The sequence below is a fragment of the Pleurodeles waltl genome, chromosome 12 (genome assembly GCF_031143425.1).
Source record: "Pleurodeles waltl isolate 20211129_DDA chromosome 12, aPleWal1.hap1.20221129, whole genome shotgun sequence".
Classification (NCBI taxonomy): domain Eukaryota; kingdom Metazoa; phylum Chordata; class Amphibia; order Caudata; family Salamandridae; genus Pleurodeles; species Pleurodeles waltl.
This window is the reverse complement of record NC_090451.1, coordinates 41092650-41114715: the sequence shown is the minus strand read 5'-3', so window position 1 is coordinate 41114715 and position 22066 is coordinate 41092650. Positions and strand designations below refer to the sequence as shown.

At 48.8% G+C, this 22066-nt stretch overlaps 1 protein-coding gene across 6 annotated transcripts in view; it reads right to left on the bottom strand.

Annotated features, from left to right (window-relative positions):
• LOC138268212 (treacle protein-like) overlaps window positions 1-22066 on the bottom strand; it is a 257029-nt gene that overhangs the window by 139182 nt on the left and 95781 nt on the right. For 5 of the 6 annotated variants that reach the window (XM_069217656.1, XM_069217658.1, XM_069217657.1 and 2 more), the window contains exons 9-11: window positions 14084-14799; window positions 12651-12848; window positions 11263-11460 (exon numbers count right to left, since the gene is read on the bottom strand). In XM_069217656.1, coding sequence (XP_069073757.1) covers window positions 11263-11460; window positions 12651-12848; window positions 14084-14799 — 1112 coding nt within the window. The remainder of the gene's footprint in view (window positions 1-11262; window positions 11461-12650; window positions 12849-14083; window positions 14800-22066) is intronic. The other variant, XM_069217659.1, reaches the window with a different exon arrangement.

The following is a 22066-nucleotide window of genomic DNA, read 5'->3' as shown; positions in this document are numbered from 1 at the left end:
GGTCCCCTTATGGTGGCGTAAGATGTGCTGCACCCATTAGGGACCCACTTTAGTCTTGATGCCGTAGGTGCCTGGGGTACCATTTACTTGGGACTTACAGGGATGGTAAAAGTCCTTTACCAATTGTAAATCAATCCAATATCTTTATTTTAAGGAAGCAGCACCAGCACTGAGGTATGATTAACAGTGATTAGAGTGGAAAATGGAGGGGGCATCTGCAAAGAACCACAGTTTCCTACACAAGTGAACTGCTATCTCATGGTGGCCCACACAGATTTTGTACTACTGTTCTGCCAAACTCTGAATGATGCTGTCCGCAGTTATGAGTGTGGGGGAAGGAGAGAAGAGTCAGAGATGATCTCAAAAGCTGAGAGATCTGCATTTGGAAAAGGACTTAATCAAGTGTAGGAAAGTGGGCTCTTTCTTCACTTACCCCTATTTTCTAACTGTTGTCAATGCGCTTGACTGTGTTCACTGGGATTCTGCTAATTAGAACCCCATTGATTATGCTCTCTCCTCTAAATTTGGTTGCTACTAAATTTTCCTTCCCACAATTGGCATACTGGTCCCTCCATATAAGTCCCTTGTATATGGTACTAAGTAACCAGGGCATTGGTGTTCCCTGGGGATCCCTATGGGCTGCAGCAGTTATTCTGCCACCCATAGGCGGCCCATGCAAAGGGTTCTGCAGGCCTGCAATCGTAGTCTGCGTGAAACGGGTGCGCACACCCGGTTTCGCTACAGGTCACTGCACCAGGTCCCTGTAAGTCACCCCTATGGTAGGCTCTCTCAGCCGAGAGGGCAGAGTGCAGTTACCTGTGTGTGAGGGCACCCCTGCACTAGCAGAGGCACCCCCACGAACTCCAGCTCCAACTTACTGGACTTTGAGTGCAGGGACGCTATTTTTTATCTGTACTGGATCTAGGTTAGTACCTATGTCCAGCTACATAATGGTAACCTCGAACCTGGGGATGTTTGCTATCAAACATGTCGGAATCATACCCCAATACTGTTGAAAGTATTGGAAGTATGATTGCATGCACTTTGGGGACTCTTCAAAGGACCCACAGCATTGCTACCACCAGTCTTCCAGGGTTTTCCGAGCAGCCCAGCTGCTGCCACCCCTCAGACAGGTTTGTGCCCTCCTGCTGCTTGATCTGATCCAGCCCAGGAAGGCAGAACAAAGGATTTCCTTTGGGAGAGGGAGGTAACACCCTCTCCCTTTGGAAAAGGTGTGACAGACTTGGGAGGGGTAGCCTCCCCAAACCACTGGTTTGCTTTGAAGGGCACATTTGGTGTCCTCCGTGCATATACCAGTCCACACCAGTTCAGGGACCCCCAGTACCTATTCTGGCGCGAAACTGCACAATGGAAAGGGGAGTGACCACTCCCCTGCCCATCACCACCCCCGGGGTGGTGCCCCGAGCTCCTCCAGAGGGTCCCTGGGTTCGGTCATGTTGTTCCTAAGGCTGGCAGGGAACTCTGGGAGCATCTGAGTGGCCAAGCCAGGCAGGTGACGTCAGAGCCCCCTCCTGATAGCTGCTTACCTGGTTAGGTGACAAATCCCTCTATCAGGGCTATTTAGGGTCGCTCTCGAGTGGGTCCTTAGATTTGGCTTGCAAGATACCAGCAGAACTCCGACGAAAACCTCACTTCGACTTCTGGCCTCCGGAACTGCGATTGGAACCACCAGGAGCCGACAAGCTGCTTCCAAGAAGAAAGGACTTTTCAGCAACATTGTTTCCAGGGCTCCTGACAGTGTTACAACAATTTCCCCGGCCATGCATTCTCAGAAGACTGCAACTTTTTAGCCTGCACAAGAAGAAGGAATCTCCCTTGGAGTCACTCCCCAGCAACCGCAGGCACCTACGACAAGCGAATACCGGCTCCGTAGATTCCTGAGCTGCATGGATCCTGCATCACAGGTGGTGGTCCTCTCTGCCAGCTGTCCAACTTTGGTGGAGGTAAGACTTTGCCTTGCCACGCAGGACAGTACCCCGTACACTGCATCTCTTGCAGCTGCCAAGGATTGTTTGCGTCTCCTCCAAGGGATCTTTAGGCTCCGTGTAGCTCCAGCCCCCAGCACTACATCCTACAAAGCACAGCCTCCTGTGTGGTTCCCCTGCGGCATGGGATCCACTTTTGTAGTGCTGAGTGGGCTCTTTCTGCGACTCCTGTGTACCCATCCTGTGGGACTCCTGTGGGTGCTGCCTCTGCTCCTGTAGACTTTCCTGGGTTGAGTCCTCCTGGACCTTGCTGGTCCCCGGCAGCACCTCTTTCCCATTAACCGCAAGTTTCCCTTTGCCAAGGCTTGTTGGTGGAAATCCTGCACTGACACCCATCAGCGATCTTCCTTCCGGCGTGGGACATCTTCTGCATCCACCAGGAACTCTTTTCCGGCTCCAGGGCTGCAGTGCTGACATGTTCTTCAGTACCGTCGACCAACTACTGCATACACAGCTGCATAGGTAGTAATTCCTACTCCCCTCTGGACAGCACTGGGACTACAGGACTTAGTCCCTTCTACCCACAGGTCTTCTTTCTTCAGGAATCCACTGATGGTTTTCTTGCAGTCTTCTCTGGGTGTCTTATTTTTCTTCTTTTCCTCCTTTTGGGTGGTTTGGGGAAAATCCAGTGTTTTACTCCTGCATTCCTGATCGTTGGGGGGGTACTGTGTTACATACCTTTGTGGTTCACTAGTACTCCCAGCTCCCCTCTATACATTTAACTTACATAGGTGGGGGCACCTTGCTCTCATTCCATTTTTTTAAATATATGGTTTGTGCTCCCCCCAGTGTCACTATTGGTTTTTACTGACTGCACTGTTTTCTAACCTTTTCTATGACTATTTCCAATTACTAGTGTATATATATATATAGGGCCTCATTACAACCTTGGCGGGATGGGCCGCCAATGAGGCCGCAATCCCGCCAGCTGCATTACATCCCCGTAGGGCCGGCGGGCGGAATGAAAATGTCACTTACCCAGTGTACATCTGTTCGTGGCATCAGTCGCTGAGATTCACATGGTCTGCATTAGCTCGCCATCTGGTGTTGGGTCGGAGTGTTACAAGTTGTTTTTCTTCGAAGAAGTGTTTTCGAGTCACTGGACCGAGTGGCTCCTCCTTCTGTGCTCATTGCGCATGGGCGTCGACTCCATCTTCGATTGTTTTCCCCGCAGAGGGTGAGGTAGGAGTTGTACTATAGTAATAGTGCCCGCGCAATGAAATGTGTAAGTATGTACCTATTAAAGGTTTAAATAATATATATACAAATGTACAAAATTGAAGGTAACTTCTGAACTGCTACAGGCTTCCGGGGAGGTGGGTGGGCCCATGTGAATCTCAGCGACTGATGCCACGAACAGATGTACACTGGGTAAGTGACATTTTCAGTTCGATGGCATCTGTCGCTGTAGATACACATGGTCTGCATAGACTAGTAAGCAGTTATTTCCCCATAAGCGGTGGATTAGCCTGTAGGAGTAGAAGTTGTCTGAAATAGAGTTCTTAATACAGCTTGACCTACTGCGGCTTGTTGTGCGGATAGCACATCTATACAGTAGTGTTTGGTGAATGTGTGAGGCGTAGACCATGTGGCTGCCTTACATATTTCATGCATTGGGATGTTTCCTAAAAAGGCCATTGAAGCACCTTTTTTCCTGGTTGAATGTGCCCTGGGAGTAATGGGCAGTTGTCTTTTTGCTTTAAGGTAGCAGATTTGGATGCATTTAACAATCCATCTGGCTATACCTTGTTTTGATATTGGGTTACCTGCATGAGGTTTTTGGAATGCAATAAATAGCTGTTTAGTCTTTCTGATGTTCTTTGTTCTGTCAATGTAGTACATTAATGCTCTTTTGACATCTAATGTATGTAGTGCTCTTTCAGCCACAGAATCTGGCTGTGGGAAAAAAACAGGTAGTTCTACCGTTTGATTTAGATGGAACGGTGAAATAACTTTTGGTAAAAATTTTGGATTAGGTCGTAGGACGACCTTATTTTTATGTATTTGTATAAAAGGTTCCTGTGTTGTGAACGCTTGAATTTCACTTACTCTTCTCAGAGATGTAATGGCGAGGAGAAAGGCAACTTTCCAGGTTAGGAATTGTATTCCGCAAGAGTGCATGGGTTCGAAAGGTGGGCCCATGAGTCTTGTTAGGACCACGTTTAGGTTCCATGAAGGAACAGGTGGTGTTCTTGGTGGTATAATTCTTTTAAGACCTTCTATGAATGCTTTGATGACTGGTATCCTATACAAGGACGTTGAATAGGTAGTCTGCAGGTATGCAGATATTGCTGCAAGGTGTATTTTAATAGAAGAGAAGGCTAGCCTTGCTTTTTGTAAATGGAGCAAGTAATTTATTATATGTTTTGGAGTTGCGTCTAGTGGTTGTATCTGATTATGATGGCAGTAACAAACAAATCTTTTCCACTTACTTGCGTAGCAGTGTCTAGTGGATGGCCTTCTGGCCTGCTTTATGACCTCCATACCCTCTTGGCTAAGTTGTAAGTGTCCGAATTCTAGGATTTCAGGAGCCAGATTGCTAGATTCAGCGATGCTGGATCTGGGTGTCTGATCTGTTGGTTGTGTTGCGTTAACAGATCTGGTTTGTTCGGCAGTTTGATGTGGGGTACTACAGAAAGATCTAGCAGTGTTGTGTACCAGGGTTGTCTTGCCCACGTTGGTGCTATTAAAATGAGTTTGAGTTTGTTTTGACTCAATTTGTTCACTAGATAAGGGAGGAGAGGGAGAGGAGGAAAAGCGTAAGCAAATATTCCTGACCAGTTCATCCATAGGGCATTGCCTTGGGATTGCTTGTGTGGGTATCTGGACGCGAAGTTTTGGCATTTTGCGTTCTCTTTTGTTGCAAATAAGTCTATCTGAGGTGTTCCCCAGAGTGTGAAGTAGGTGTTCAGAATTTGTGGGTGGATTTCCCATTCGTGGACTTGTTGGTGATCTCGAGAGAGATTGTCTGCCAGTTGATTCTGGATCCCTGGAATAAACTGTGCTATGAGGCGAATTTGATGGTGGATTGCCCACTTCCATATGTTTTGAGCTAATAAGCTTAACTGCTTAACTGTGTTCCTTCTTGTTTGTTTAGATAATACATCGTTGTCATGTTGTCTGTTTTGACAAGGATGTATTTGTGGGTTATGATTGGTTGGAAAGCTTTTAGTGCTTGAAAAACTGCTAATAATTCTAGATGATTTATATGCAGTTTTGTTTGATGTATGTTCCATTGTCCTCTTATGGTGTGTTGATTGAGATGTGCTCCCCCACCCTGTCATGGAAGCATCTGTTGTTATTACGTACTGTGGCACTGGGTCTTGGAAAGGCCGCCCTTTGTTTAAATTTATACTGTTCCACCATAGAAGCGAGAGGTAAGTTTGGCGGTCTATTAACACCAGATCTAGAAGGTGACCCTGTGCTTGAGACCACTGTGAGGCTAGGCATTGTTGTAAGGGCCTCATGTGCAGTCTTGCGTTTGGGACAATGGCTATGCATGAGGACATCATGCCTAGGAGCTGTAGTATTGTTCTTGCTTGTATTGTTTGATTTGGAGACATGTGTTGAATGACTCTGTTGAAATTGTGAATTCTTTGTGGAGTTGGCGTTGCTACTCCTTTTGTCGTGTCTATTATGGCTCCTAGATATTGCTGTACTTTGCTTGGCTGAATGTTGGATTTTGCAAAGTTGACGGTGAACCCTAGTTTGTAGAGGGTTTGTATGACTTGATTTGTGTGGTTTGAGCATTGTGTGAGCGAACTGGTTTTGGATTAGCCAGTCGTCTAGATACGGGAATACATGTATTTGCTGCCTTCTGATGTGTGCAGCGACTACTGCTAGGCATTTTGTGAATACCCTTGGAGCGGTTGTTAAACCGAAAGGCAATACTTTGAATTGGTAATGTATTCCTTTGAATACAAACCTTAGATATTTTCTGTGTGATTGATGTATTGGTATATGGAAATATGCGTCTTTGAGGTCTAGGGTTGTCATGTAGTTGTGTTTTTTGAGAAATGGTAACACTTCTTGTAGTGTGACCATGTGAAAGTGGTCTGATTTGATGAATGTGTTTACTACTCTGAGGTCCAGAATTGGTCTCAGTGTTTTGTCCTTTTTTGGTATCAAGAAGTACAGTGAATAAACTCCTGTGTTTATTTGTGTGCTTGGTACTAATTCTATTGCATTTTTTTGCAGTAGTGCTTGAACTTCTATCTCTAGAAGCTGTGAATGGTGTTTTGATAAATTTTGTGATTTTGGTGGTATGTCTGGAGGGAATTGCAGGAATTCTATGCAATAACCATGTTGGATAATTGCTAGGACCCATGTGTCTGTAGTTATTTCCTCCCATGCTTCGTAATATTGACCTATCCTTCCCCCCACTGGTGTTGTGTGGGGGGGGTGAGTGACGTGTGAGTCACTGCTTGTTGGTAGTGGTTTTGGGGCTTTGAAATCTTCCTCTATTCCTAGGGAATTGCCCTCCTCTATACTGGCCCCGAAAGCCTCCCCTGTACTGTCCCTGGTAGGTGGACGGTGCGGACTGTGAGGTACTGGCTTGTGTGGCCTGACCCCGAAACCCTCCTCTAAAAGGTGTTTTGCGGAAGGTGGTATAAGATCCTCTGCTCTGCGGGGAGTAGAGTGCGCCCATGGCCTTGGCAGTGTCAGTGTCCTTTTTGAGCTTTTCTATGGCTGTGTCGACCTCCGGACCGAACAGCATTTTTTCGTTTACTGGCATGTTAAGTACTGCCTGCTGAATTTCCGGCTTGAATCCAGACGTTCTGAGCCATGCGTGCCTACGGATGGTAACCGACGTATTAATGGTCCTTGCGGCTGTGTCTGCTGCATCCATAGAGGAGCGTATTTGATTGTTGGAAATGTTTTGACCTTCTTCAACAACCTGTTTTGCTCTTTTTTGTAGATCTTTTGGGAGATGTTCAATGAGATGCTGCATCTCATCCCAGTGGGCTCTGTCGTATCGCGCTAGCAGCGCTTGTGAGTTTGCGATGCGCCACTGGTTTGCTGCCTGGACAGCGACCCTCTTCCCGGCTGCATCAAACTTTCTGCTTTCTTTATCTGGGGGAGGTGCATCCCCAGAAGTGTGTGAATTTGCCCGTTTTCTGGCAGCCCCTACCACCACAGAATCTGGTGGCAGCTGAGAGGTGATGAATACAGGGTCCGTAGGAGGCGCCTTATATTTTTTGTCCACTCTAGGCGTTACTGCCCTGCTTTTGACTGGCTCTTTGAAGATCTCCTTTGCATGGCGAAGCATGCCTGGGAGCATAGGCAGGCTTTGGTAGGAGCTGTGGGTGGAGGAGAGGGTGTTAAATATAAAGTCATCCTCTACTTGTTCAGAGTGTAGTTCCACATTATGGAACTGAGCTGCTCTAGCCACCACTTGTGAATAGGCTGTGCTGTCCTCAGGTGGTGATGGCCTAGTTGGGTATGTGTCTGGGCTGTTATCAGACACTGGTGCATCGTACAAGTCCCACGCGTCTTGATCTTGGTCGTCGTGGCTCATGGCGGTGTGAGCTGGCGAATGTGACGGGGTGTAAGTTGGTGAAGCCGGAGTTACAGGTGGAGGCGAGGGAGGAGGTGTTACCGTCTTTGCTGTTTGTTGCTGAGGAGCCTCTCGTGCTACAAACTGAAGTGTTCTCTTTCTTTTGACAGGTGGAAGGGTACTGATCTTCCCTGTCCCCTGCTGAATAAAGATACGCTTCTGCGTGTGATCCACTTCAGTGGATTGCAGTTCCTGTTCGAATCTGTGTCTTTTCATTTGTGAAGACATAGAAAGTTCTTCAGTATAGGAGCCTGAAACTGGGTCTGTTGGTGCTTTTTTCGGCTCCGAAAACCCTGTTGTTTGTTTTTTCGGCTCCGAGGTAACCTTCCTCTTCTTTTGTGCCGAAAAATCTTGGCCTCTATGATCTTCGGCGCCACTGTCTTGGCGTCGATCCGTGTCGACACCGAACTCTCGGTGTCGATGCTTCTCTTTAGCACTCTCTCGGTCCCGAGGAGGCTGCGTGCCGGTGTCTCGACCGGAGTCGGACGATCTCGACACTGAATGGGCCTTTTTCGGTGCCGATTGTTGGTCACCGTGAATTTGGGTTGAGCCATGGCCGGTTGGCAGTGGCGTCCCCTGGGCCTTTTTGCCTTTTTTAATTTCTGATCTCGACGTCTTACTCACTGTTTTTGGATGGTCGAGTTCGTCGGAGTCAGAAGAGGAACAGGAGGAATCCTTTTCCATCCAGGATTCAGTCTCGAACTGTCGATGCTCTTTTGGCGTGGACGCCATCTGCAGTCTTCTCGCTCGACGGTCGCGCAGAGTTTTTCGGGACCGGAACGCCCGACAGGCCTCACAGGATTCTTCGCTGTGCTCGGGTGACAGGCACAGGTTACAGACCGAGTGTTGGTCCGTATAAGGATATTTGTTGTGGCATTCAGGGCAGAATCGAAACGGGGTCCGTTCCATCGGCGTTGTTCTCCACGCGGTCGGGCCGACTAGGCCCCGACGGTGTGCTGAAATCTAGCCCGAAGGGCACCGAAGCGCTTCGATGTTCAATGCGTTGTCGTATGTGTTTATCTCGAACCGGATCGCAACGATACCGTCGAAAATCTTCCGTTTTCAGCTATCTTTCCGTTCCGAAACTCGGAGCGACAGGAACACGTCCGAACCCGATGGCGGAAAGAAAACAATCGAAGATGGAGTCGACGCCCATGCGCAATGAGCACAGAAGGAGGAGCCACTCGGTCCAGTGACTCGAAAACACTTCTTCGAAGAAAAACAACTTGTAACACTCCGACCCAACACCAGATGGCGAGCTAATGCAGACCATGTGTATCTACAGCGACAGATGCCATCGAACACAGAGTTTCTGTCCGCCGGCCCAGCGAGGACGTCGGCTGTAACATGGGAGCCGGCTCTTAGTGGAGGTGGCGGTGTTGCGGCCGTGCGACGGGTGCAGCTGCACCTGTCGTGCTTTTCACTGTCCGCTGTGCAGACAGTGAAAAGCAGGGTGGGGCTGTGCCTGGGGGCCCCTGCACTGCCCATGCCAAGTGCATGGGCAGTGTAGGGGACCCCAGGGGCCCCACAACTCCCCTTCCCACCAGCCTTCCCATGGCGGTCTCTATAGCCATGGACAGGCTGGCGGGAAGGGGAGTCGTAATCCCTTGGGCAGCGCTGCAAGCAGCGCTGCCCTGGCGGATTAAAACCGCCGGGACAACGATGGCGGGAAACCGCCGGTGCGACCGCGGCGCTACCGCCGCGGTCGTAATACGCCAGATTGTACCGCCAGCCTGTTGGCGGTACAATCGCCAAAACAGCCTTGGCGGTCTTTGACCGCCAGGGTTGTAATGAGGCCCTTAGTGTATTACTTACCCCCGAAGGGTGGGTCACCTGTCTTGTATTTTGTGGTGATTTTTGCCAAAAATAAAGTATCTTTATTTTTGTAAAACTGAGTGTTTTCTTTCAAGCGAGTAAGTGCTGTGTGACTACAGTGGTATTGCATGAGCTTTACATGTCTCCTAGATAAGCCTTGGCTGCTCATACACAGCTACATCTTGAGAGAATGGCTTCAAGACACTGCCTACACTTCACTAAGAGGGGATACCCGGGCCTGGTGTAAGTACCATAAGTACCCACCACACACCAGACCAGCTTCTTACATCAAGACTTTTAGTCTCTGGGAAGAAAGTGCTGAGGAGGATGGAGGATAAACCTGTCCCCAGGGAATAGATGCTTGCGATATGGGGTGGAGGGGGCTGAGGCTCATGAACTGTGGGAAGGAAGAGGGGCGGTTTTGTGCCTTGTGGGTATAATGATTGGTGGGGTATACAATAGGGTGATGATGGAGGTATACACTAGGGCTAATGATTCAGATAATGTGCTTAAGGCTAATATCTTGGTAGAGTAACAGAGGAAATTAGGAAGATGCAGGTTTACAAGTGTCCATACTGATGTTGTGGCTTCCAGTCTTTAGGCTTGTGTCACTGGGCCTGTTTCCTCATCCATCTTGACCATTGAAGCTACCTGTTGGGGTGTCTGCATGCCTGGTGCCAACTCTTTGGGGTGAGGAGTGGATCACCTGAGCATGTCACAAAAAGAGTGCTGTCTCTGGTCTTTGGCTGCCACCATGATAGGATGAGTCAAGAGGAGACCCGCTGGGGCCAGCCAGCCACAAAGGCTATTGCGTCCTCCAACTGTAGAGTTGTTTAAGGGGTGTATGCAGAGGCCATCTCTGAGGGGAAGGGGGAGGGCCGTCACTCTCAGGGCACCTAGGTCCACCCACAATAAGGGTTGATGCTGCATCCCTCCAAGTCTATCCACTCTACTGCTGCAGATGCCCCACGCTCCCAAACTTCACACGTGGCCCTCTGCTCACTGTTTGTGAGTCTCTCGCAGAGGGACCACAGCACAGTTGTCGGCTGAAATCCCCACAGCCCAGAGAAGTCATGAGAAGGGCAGGTATCACTAAGTGTGGGGAGGGTCAGGCCAGCTATGCCCCACAGCCACGCCGTCCAACCATGTTCACTTCTGTAGGGTACAATGAGAGGTGGGCTGCAGGGCACCAAGCTCAGGGCAACCCAGAGAGGAGCAGCAACGTGGCTCAGGCAACCTGCGTCCTAGCACCAGCCCCAGCCTGGCACCCTGCTCCAATCAAAAGCACTCCCTTGCAGTACAAATTGTGTCAGCGATAGAGAAGGGGGGGGGGGATACATAGGGCAGCCAAGAAGGGCACCCATCCAGGTGCACAGGGTGGAAGCAGTATATTTCCAAAGAAGGCAGCTGTGGGTTGCCCGGGACGCTTGAATCCGCAGCAGGTAGCCTGCCTCTTGTCAGGCCTCCTAGTCTCCTTCAGCAGGGAGCTCGCCCTCCGCTGCGTGGGCCTCAGCGCAGACGGACAGGAGCCTGCGGGATATGGGCCAGCATCAGTTATCCCCTCATGTTTTCCATTTCCTCAGCCAGTCTCTGATTCATCAGGCTGCTCCAAGTCACCCAGTATGCAATCAGACTGACAAGGACCGGTAGGTACAGCCACATGCGGTATGGCAGCAAGGCACTCAGTGGGGGTGAGGATTCTATCCTCGCTTAAGGAAGCTGTTTATTTACCGGACGGCAAAGTTGCTTTTGGTATGTCGTACAAGGCAGTTTAATTGAAAAGCTGTATCTAGTGAATTTGTTTTTAACATGGAAAATATACATCTTGAATTGGAAGGCACAGCATTAACATTCTAACTTGTAATAGAAAATGTGGCTACTTGCCTGTTGCTGGTTCTTCAGCACACAACCTCTTGGATGGAGCAGGAGTGACAACCTCAGGTCGACCTCTTTTTCGACGTGGAGAAGGTTGTGTAGGAGGTGCACTTTGAGCTGCCTCCTCAGAAGCTGTGGTCTCTGCTGGTTCAATCTCAGTTTCTTCCACAGGTTCCAAGGATACCACGTCAGTCATAGGTTCAAGGTCTGGAATGTTGGAGGATTGAAAGACAGGATAAAAATATGGATCACAGGAATCACACTGGTAGACCTCCTGCATGTCTGTGATGTCAGGCATGTAAACATGATTTGTAAGGCTATCAACTTACTCTAAAGAATCTGTATTTCAGAACCTGAAGGGCTGAAACACAATGTTCCTACAGGGGTAACTTGATTTTATGGTGATGTGTTACAACTCCTATGACCTTGTTTACAGAATGGAGAACATCCTGGGAAAAAACATCTGCTATAGGGGGGGGGGGGGCGGGGGGGGGGGGGGGGGGGGGGAAAGTTAAGGAGTTTCAATCGAGGTGGAAAGATGTTTCAAATTTCCAATTTTGCAGCCAATGAGCTGAAACGCCTATTTATTGCCTAAATGTTGATAAGGCATGCAAATCTGGGTGAAGCAGAGGAACGCACTCTTAGATGAAGCTAAGTAAATTAAGTGATTAAAGTAAGCCGTGATCGCAATAGGGGGTGGCAGAGGTCTGGTTCGGTTGTTAACAAGGGAGCACACAAGTGGATGCCTGCTATGGCCACTGGAGGAGTGCAGAGTGCGTGCTCAATCAGAGCGTATGAATGCTCACCCAAGAAAGGCCCAGTCCAGGCACACAGGTGGAAGTCGGCCTCCAGGCCCAGACAGAAGTACACTCCCACAGAAAGCAGCCATGTGCCCGAGGGCCGCCCAGGAGCCTCATCGAGCTTCAATATGTGGAGGGTAGCCAACTACTTTTCAGGTCTCCTAGCCCCCTTCACCAGGGAGCTCACCCACCTCTGCGTGGGTCTCAGCATACACAGACAGGGGCCTACTGGATATGGGCCGATGTCAGTTATCCCCTTGTGTCTGCCATTTCCTCAGCTGGGGACCATTCATTAGACCGGCCCAAGTAGCCCGGTCTGCGTTGATAAACGAGACAAGGACCAGTAGGTAGAGTGGCATGCTGTATGGCAGTAAGGCACTCTGTGAGGGTTGGGCCTCTGCCCACCACTTAAGGCAGCTGTATATTTACTGGGCAGCAGAGGTGCTCTCGGTGGGTCATCTTGACCATGCCCTCCTTCAGTTTAGTTTAAAGCTGTATCTTGTGAATTTGTTTTTAAACATGGATGATATACACATTTATTAATTTAAGGCAAAGATGTTAACATGCTAGCTTGGAATAGAAAACATGGCTACTTGCCTGTTGGCGCTTCTTCAGCACACAACCTTTTCGATGGAGCAGGAGTAACAACCACAGGTCGGCCTCTTTTTCGAACTGTAGATGGTTGTGTAGGATGTGTAGTTTGAGCTGCCTCCTCAGAAGCTGTGCTCTCTGCTGGTTCAGTCTCTGTTTCTTCTACAGATTCTGAGGATACCATGTCAGCCATAGGTTCAAGGCCTACAACAATGGAAGGTTTTAACACAAGATGAATATATGGACCCCCAATCATCAGAAGGTTGCACATCTTGCATGTCAGTGGTGTCAGACATGTAAACATGATTTTTAAAGCTATCAACTCTACAGAATCTGTATTTCAGAACCTGAAGGGCTACATCATTATGTTCCTACAGGGTAACTTGATTTTGTGGTGCTGTGTTACAAATCACACAATCCTGCTTATAAGAACACCCTGGGAGAACATTCTGGGAAAAAGCATCTGCTATAGGGTAGATAGGATCAGGCTTCTGCTCCTTGGGGAAATGATTTAAGGAGTTTCAATCGTGGTGGAAAGATGTTTCAAATTTTGCAGTATTTGCAGTATTGACCACAGTATATTCCTGTGGTCAATAGGGGTAAAAGACTAACTACTTGTGCTTATCATGGGAAACAGGGGGTAGAAGCATTTTATTCTGAGATTGAGACTTATGGGTCATTTACTCCTGGTGGCTAGCCAGTGAATCCTCACAGCGTCACCTCCCCTAACCCGCTGGACAATCACCCACTGTATTTAGAGGGCTGCCAGGGCGGCAGAGCATTTTTGCCAAAAAATGCATCAGACGATATAGCAGATACACTTTTGGGAAAACCATAATGCCAAATGGGCTGCCATCTCATTGTGGCCCTCACAGATGCTTTTTCTCCTGTTCTGCCAAACTCCGATGATGCTCTCAGTAGCTTGTGTGTGGTGGAAGAAGAGAAGAGTTTGAGTCCTGATCTCAAAAGTGGAGACATCCGCATTTGGGAAAGGACATAATCAAGACTTTTAGTCTTGGGAAAAAGGTGTTGAGGAAGATGGAGGATAAACCTGGGCCCAGGGAATAGATACTTGTAACATTGGGGTGGGGAGGGAGGAAAGGGCGGGGGGGGGGGGGAACTGAGGTTTGTGAATTATGGAAAGAAAGAGCAGTCGTTCCATGCTGTGTGAGTAGAACGATGATGGGAGGCGGGGGTGGACTACACTAGGGTTGATGATGGGGTATAAAGTAGGGCTGATCATGTGCTTGAGGGAAATCTCGGTAGAATAACCGAGGAAACTGGGGAGATGCAGGTTTACAAGCCTCCATATTGATGTTGTGGCTTTCAACCAAGAGGATGGAGGAGTTCAGGTGCAAGAGTTTAAAGTACATTGCAGAGATTCTTAAGAACATGGGGGTAGAAGGTTTGAGGGTTCTAATCCTACATTTCCGACTTACCATCATGGCAAACAGGGTGTTGAGGCTGGACGACTTCTGGCTGATCCTTTGGTTCCTCTGGTGGAGTGAGCTGAGATTTTTCAACAAGTGGTTGAGAATTTTGAAGATCCAATAGGACAACAGGCTGAAGCTCAACTTTATGTTGTGTTGTTGGTGGTAAGGGATCTTCAGAATCAGACTGATCATCTTCAGAGCAACAGGTGACCAGAAGCTCAGTCTCGTCGGGCTGATGTTGTTGAGGCCCAAGGCGATGTGACCCAGAGTCCTGATGCTCAGAAGACTGGTTAACAGGTTTTTGTGGTTTAGAGCCCTGAGGCTCAGGCTCTTTTGGCTTACTGCTCCGTGGCAACGGCCCTTGCATGTCAAAGCCTTTGGGCTCAGAAGCCTTGGGCTCTGGTTCTTCAGGTTCAGAGTCCTGGGATTCAGCTGCCAAAGGTTCCGAATCATGGTGGTTAGTTTTCTGAGAGCCAGAGTCCTCAGAATCAGAATCAAGAATCTCAATAATGTCAGATTTACCAACTTTATTAACTGGAGGCTTTATACTCAAGGCTCCTGGATCCTGATGTTTTGAAGGTTGTGGTTTAGCATCTTGACTGGCAGCTTTGTGTGGGTGGCTAGAGTGAACAGAAACGTAGGATACTCCACTGCTTTCACAGAACGCGGTGAGTTTCATATGATAGAATTTATAAGCTGGGCTTTCCTTTTCATTCAAAAACCTATGAAGCAAATAAGGTAAAGTAGTTTAGCTTAAAAAAAAACTTTCACATAGCTCTACTCCGTCGATTTAAAATTGCAAGTGAGGTGACATGAGAAGAGAGAATAAATTATTCTAAAGCAGCTATCTCTGATGTGAGAAAAATATATATATGGTTAAGCAAAGCATTTGGGTAGAAGCTGAAGACACACTGCAACAAGGCTGCAGAATCAGACACATTAGGGTGAGTCAAAGAGTAGTCAATCACAATTCTGCTTAGGGATCAGGAAATCTTCAAATCTCACTGCGGTCTGTGGTGGCATAGTACCACATATTCTAGCACAGCCTAGGTGTCAAAGTTTATAATACTGTTGGATCCAGAGAGGGAGGCACCATGCAGTGAAGCATTTGTGAGTGCAAAGACTGGCTGTCTGGCAAGCTTTCTCAGAGTGGAAATTAAACTGATCACAGAGCTCAACTGTGGTCCTTTCCATTTGGATCATGTCAAGTCGAATGTGGACGAATGAGGATCAACTCTATCTATGGTGTTGTTAGTTATGGATCACAGCTCAAAGAGTTCGATCAGCTATAATATTGTCCACCCCACTACTATGATGACAGCACTATCTAGGCACCCCAAAAGCTCAGACAAAAGAACCCTACCCATCCACTTTCGAGCTAAAAAAACTAAATATATATATAAAAAAATAAAAAAAAGACACAAAGAACAATCTAATGGTTCTCAATGCCAAACATACAGCCTGCACCCCAAACAACCAAACCTGGTCAATGCTTTCTAGTCAACTGCCACTCCCAACCTCAAGGCCAGCAGCCTAAAAGACACCATAAACTCACAATTCACACCAAATTGCCAGAAAAGATCTGTGGAGCTCCAGTTGACTCCACGTCTTCAGTCAAATGAGCCGAAACACACTAATTCAGTTCTAAAATGGTTCAGAACCAGACACTGATGATGCGGCCCAGAAACCTTAATTCATTCAAAGAGCCGTCAGTCAATCCAAACATTTACAGGTAACTGTAAGACCGCTGTTAGAAATGGGGTTTCTGGTTGGCTAGGGTATGCACCTCAGCCAGGCAGAACTTACCCACTCTAGTCAGGGCAAGGGAGTTACACGTCCAAGAGAACCCCTGCTCACCCCCTTGGTAGCTTGGCACGAGCAGTCAGGCTTAACCCAGAGGCAATGTGTAAAGCGTTTGCACAACACACAAAACACACGTGACGCAATATCCCCACCACAAAGGAAACACAACACCAGATTATATGAAAATATACTCTATTGTACACAAGGCAATTATCAGACCAAACATCACATATCAGTACTGTAGGAAGTTGGCTCTGTATGTGCTATTTCAAAGTAAGGAATAGCATGCACAGAGTCCCAAGGGTTCCCCTTAGAGGTAAAATAGTGGTAAAAATAGATAATACTAATGCTCTATTTTGTGGTAGTGTGGTCGAGCAGTAGGCTTATCCAAGGAGTAGTGTTAAGCATTTGTTGTACATACACATAGACAATAAATGAGGTACACACACTCAGAGACAAATCCAGCCAATAGGTTTTTGTATAAAAAAATATCTTTTCTTAGTTTATTTTAAGAACCACAGGTTCAAATTTAACATGTAATATCTTGTTCGAAAGGTATTGCAGGTAAGTACTTTAGGAACTTCAAATCATAAAAATTGCATGTATACTTTTCCAGTTATTGACAAATAGCGGTTTTAAAAGTGGACACTTAGTGCAATTTTCACAGTTCCTGGGGGAGGTAAGTTTTTGTTAGTTTTACCAGGTAAGTAGGACACTTACAGGGTTCAGTTCTTGGTCCAAGGTAGCCCACCGTTGGGGGTTCAGAGCAACCCCAAAGTCACCACACCAGCAGCTCAGGGCCGGTCAGGTGCAGAGTTCAAAGTGGTGCCCAAAACACATAGGCTAGAATGGAGAGAAGGGGGTGCCCCGGTTCCGGTCTGCTTGCAGGTAAGTACCCGCGTCTTCGGAGGGCAGACCAGAGGGGTTTTGTAGGGCACCGGGGGGGACACAAGCCCACACAGAAATTTCACCCTCAGCAGCGCGGGGGCGGCCGGGTGCAGTGTAGAAAACCAGCGTCGGGTTCGCAATGTTAGTCTATGAGAGATCTCGGGATCTCTTCAGCGCTGCAGGCAGGCAAGGGGGGGATTCCTCGGGGAAACCTCCACTTGGGCAAGGGAGAGGGACTCCTGGGGGTCACTTCTCCAGTGAAGGTCCGGTCCTTCAGGTCCTGGGGGCTGCGGGTGCAGGGTCTCTCCCAGGCGTCGGGACTTTAGGTTCAAAGAGTCGCGGTCAGGGGAAGCCTCGGGATTCCCTCTGCAGGCGGCGCTGTGGGGGCTCAGGGGGGACAGGTTTTGGTACTCACAGTATCAGAGTAGTCCTGGGGTCCCTCCTGAGGTGTCGGGTCTCCACCAGCCGAGTCAGGGTCGCCGGGTGCAGTGTTGCAAGTCTCACGCTTCTTGCGGGGAGCTTGCAGGGTTCTTTAAAGCTGCTGGAAACAAAGTTGCAGCCTTTCTTGGAGCAGGTCCGCTGTCCTCGGGAGTTTCTTGTCTTTTCGAAGCAGGGGCAGTCCTCAGAGGATGTCGAGGTCGCTGGTCCCTTTGGAAGGCGTCGCTGGAGCAGGATCTTTGGAAGGCAGGAGACAGGCCGGTGAGTTTCTAGAGCCAAGGCAGTTGTCGTCTTCTGGTCTTCCGCTGCAGGGGTTTTCAGCTGGGCAGTCCTTCTTCTTGTAGTTGCAGGAATCTAATTTTCTAGGGTTCAGGGTAGCCCTTAAATACTAAATTTAAGGGCGTGTTTAGGTCTGGGGGGTTAGTAGCCAATGGCTACTAGCCCTGAGGGTGGGTACACCCTCTTTGTGCCTCCTCCCAAGGGGAGGGGGTCACAATCCTAACCCTATTGGGGGAATCCTCCATCTGCAAGATGGAGGATTTCTAAAAGTTAGAGTCACCTCAGCTCAGGACACCTTAGGGGCTGTCCTGACTGGCCAGTGACTCCTCCTTGTTATTCTCATTATTTTCTCCGGCCTTGCCGCCAAAAGTGGGGCCTGGCCGGAGGGGGCGGGCAACTCCACTAGCTGGAGTGTCCTGCTGGGTTGGCACAAAGGAGGTGAGCCTTTGAGGCTCACCGCCAGGTGTGACAATTCCTGCCTGGGAGAGGTGTTAGCATCTCCACCCAGTGCAGGCTTTGTTACTGGCCTCAGAGTGACAAAGGCACTCTCCCCATGGGGCCAGCAACATGTCTCGGTTTGTGGCAGGCTGCTAAAACTAGTCAGCCTACACAGATAGTCGGTTAAGTTTCAGGGGGCACCTCTAAGGTGCCCTCTGTGGTGTATTTTACAATAAAATGTACACTGGCATCAGTGTGCATTTATTGTGCTGAGAAGTTTGATACCAAACTTCCCAGTTTTCAGTGTAGCCATTATGGTGCTGTGGAGTTCGTGTTTGACAGACTCCCAGACCATATACTCTTATGGCTACCCTGCACTTACAATGTCTAAGGTTTTATTTAGACACTGTAGGGGTACCATGCTCATGCACTGGTACCCTCACCTATGGTATAGTGCACCCTGCCTTAGGGCTGTAAGGCCTGCTAGAGGGGTGTCTTACCTATACTGCATAGGCAGTGAGAGGCTGGCATGGCACCCTGAGGGGAGTGCTATGTCGACTTACTCGTTTTGTCCTCACTAGCACACACAAGCTGGCAAGCAGTGTGTCTGTGCTGAGTGAGAGGTCTCCAGGGTGGCATAAGACATGCTGCAGCCCTTAGAGACCTTCCTTGGCATCAGGGCCCTTGGTACTAGAAGTACCAGTTACAAGGGACTTATCTGGATGCCAGGGTCTGCCAATTGTGGATACAAAAGTACAGGTTAGGGAAAGAACACTGGTGCTGGGGCCTGGTTAGCAGGCCTCAGCACACTTTCAATTGTAAACATAGCATCAGCAAAGGCAAAAAGTCAGGGGGCAACCATGCCAAGGAGGCATTTCCTTACAAGTACTGTAGGAAGTTGGCTCTGTATGCACTATTTCAAAGTGAGGAATAGTATGCACAGAGTCCAAGGGTTCCCCTAAGAGGTAAGATAGTGGCAAAAAGAGATAATACTAATGCTCTATTTTGTGGTAGTGTGGTCGAGCAGTAGGCTTATCAAAGGAGTAGTGTTAAGCATTTGTTGTACATACACACAGGCAATAAATGAGGAACACACACTCAGAGACAATTCCAAGCCAATAGGTTTTTGTATAGAAAAATATCTTTTCTTAGTTTATTTTAAGAACCACAGGTTCAAATTCTACATGTAATATCTCATTTGAAAGGTATTGCAGGTAAGTACTTTAGGAACTTTGAATAATCACAATAGCATATATACTTTTGGAATAAAACATAACTATTTTAAAACTAGACACTTAGTGCAATTTTCAACAGTTCCTAGGGGAGGTAAGTTAATGTTAGTTCTTGCAGGTAAGTAAACCACCTACGGGGTTCAAATTGGGGTCCAAGGTAGCCCACCGTTGGGGGTTCAGAGCAATCCCAAAGTTACCACACCAGCAGCTTAGGGCCGGTCAGGTGCAGAGTTCAAAGTGGTGCCCAAAACGCATAGGCTTCAATGGAGAAGGGGGTGCCCCGGTTCCAGTCTGCCAGCAGGTAAGTACCCGCGTCTTCGGAGGGCAGACCCGGGGGGTTTGGGGGGGGGGGGGGGGGGGGGGACGGGGGGGGACACAAGTCCGCACAAAAAGTACACCCTCAGCAACACGGGGCGGCTGGGTGCAGTGTGCCAACACACGTCGGGTTTGTAATAGGAATCAATGGGAGACCAAGGGGTCTCTTCAGCGATGCAGGCAGGCAGGCAAGGGGGGGCTCCTCGGGGTAGCCACCACATGGGCATGGGAGAGAGCCCCCTGGGGTCACTCCTGCACTGGAGTTCTGATCCTTCAGGTCCTGGGGGCTGCGGGTGCAGGGTCTTTTCCAGGCGTTGGGATTTTGGGTTCAGACAGTCGCGGTCAGGGGGAGCCTCGGGATTCCCTCTGCAGGCGTCGCTGTGGGGGCTCAGGGGGGACAACTTTGGTTACTCACAGTCTTGGAGTTGCCGGGGGGGTCCTCCCTGTAGCGTTGGTTCTCCACCAGTTGAGTCGGGGTCGCCGGGTGCAGTGTTGCAAGTCTCACGCTTCTGGCGGGAATTGGGGGGGTCTTTAAAGTTGCTCCTCTGGAAACAAAGTTGCAGTCTTTGTTGAACAGGGCCGCTGTTCTCTGGAGTTTCTTGGTCTTTTGAGAGCAGGGCAGTCCTCTGAGGGTTCAGAGGTCGCTGGTCCTGGGGAAAGCGTCGCTGGAGCAGTTTTCTTCCAAAGGGGGTGGGGGGGGGGGGGGGGGGGGGGGGGGGAGACAGGCCGGTAGGGCTGGGGCCAAAGCAGTTGGTGTCTCCGTCTTCTCTGCAGGGTTTTTCAGCTCAGCAGTCCTCTTCTTCTTAAGTTGCAGGAATCTAGTTTCCTAGGTTCTGGGGAGCCCTTAAATACTAAATTTAAGGGGGTGTTTAGGTCTGGGAGGGCAGTAGCCAATGGCTACTGTCCTTGAGGGTGGCTACACCCTCTTTGTGCCTCCTCCCTGAGGGGAGGGGGGCACATCCCTAATCCTATTGGGGGAATCCTCCATCTGCAAGATGGAGGATTTCTAAAAGTCAGTCACCTCAGCTCAGGACACCTTAGGGGCTGTCCTGACTGGCCAGTGACTCCTCCTTGTTTTTCTCATTATCTCTCCTGGACTTGCCGCCAAAAGTGGGGGCTGTGTCCAGGGGGCGGGCATCTCCACTAGCTGGAGTGCCCTGGGGCATTGTAACACGAAGCTTGAGCCTTTGAAGCTCACTGCTAGGTGTTACAGTTCCTGCAGGGGGGAGGTGAGAAGCACCTCCACCCAGAGCAGGCTTTGTTTCTGTCCTCAGAGAGCACAAAGGCTCTCACCGCATGGGGTCAGAAACTCGTCTCTCAGCAGCAGGCTGGCACAGACCAGTCAGTCCCGCACTGAACAATTGGGTAAAATACAGAGGGCATCTCTATGATGCCCTCTGTGTGCATTTTTTAATAAATCCAACACTGGCATCAGTGTGGGTTTATTATTCTGAGAAGTTTGGTACCAAACTTCCCAGTATTCAGTGTAGCCATTATGGAGCTGTGGAGTTCGTTTTTGACAGACTCCCAGACCATATACTGTTATGGCTACCCTGCACTTACAATGTCTAAGGTTTTGCTTAGACACTGTAGGGGCATAGTGCTCATGCACATATGCCCACACCTGTGGTACAGTGCACCCTGCCTTAGGGCTGTAAGGCCTGCTAGAGGGGTGACTTACCTATGCCACAAGCAGTGTGAGGTTGGCATGGCACCCTGAGGGGAGTGCCATGTCGACTTAGTCATTTTTTCCCCACCAGCACACACAAGCTGGTAAGCAGTGTGTCTGTGATGAGTGAGGGGTCCCTAGGGTGGCATAAGACATGCTGCAGCCCTTAGAGACCTTCCCTGGCATCAGGGCCCTTGGTACCAGGGGTACCAGTTACAAGGGACTTACCTGGGTGCCAGGGTTGTGCCAATTGTGGAGACAATGGTACATTTTAGGTGAAAGAACACTGGTGCTGGGGCCTGGTTAGCAGGGTCCCAGCACACTTCTCAGTCAAGTCATGAATGCAAACAGAATACAGTATGGACGATGTGTGGCTTCCATTGGATTTAGAAAAGCTCCATCCTCAATATTATAAATAAATAAATAGTGGATTTTGTGATTTAGATTTGTTAGCAAAGTAAATAAAATGTGTTATAATTTCTGTATGTGTGATAATGAAAATGTCACTTACCCAGTGTACATCTGTTCGTGGCATCAGTCGCTGAGATTCACATGGTCTGCATAGCTCGCCATCTGGTGTTGGGTCGGAGTGTTACAAGTTGTTTTTCTTCGAAGAAGTGTTTTCGAGTCACTGGACCGAGTGACTCCTCCTTCTGTGCTCATTGCGCATGGGCGTCGACTCCATCTTCGATTGTTTTCCCCGCAGAGGGTGAGGTAGGAGTTGTACTATAGTAATAGTGCCCGCGCAATGAAATGTGTAAGTATGTACCTATTAAAGGTTTAAATAATATATATACAAATGTACAAAATTGAAGGTAACTTCTGAACTGCTACAGGCTTCCGGGGAGGTGGGTGGCCCATGTGAATCTCAGCGACTGATGCCACGAACAGATGTACACTGGGTAAGTGACATTTTTAGTTCGATGG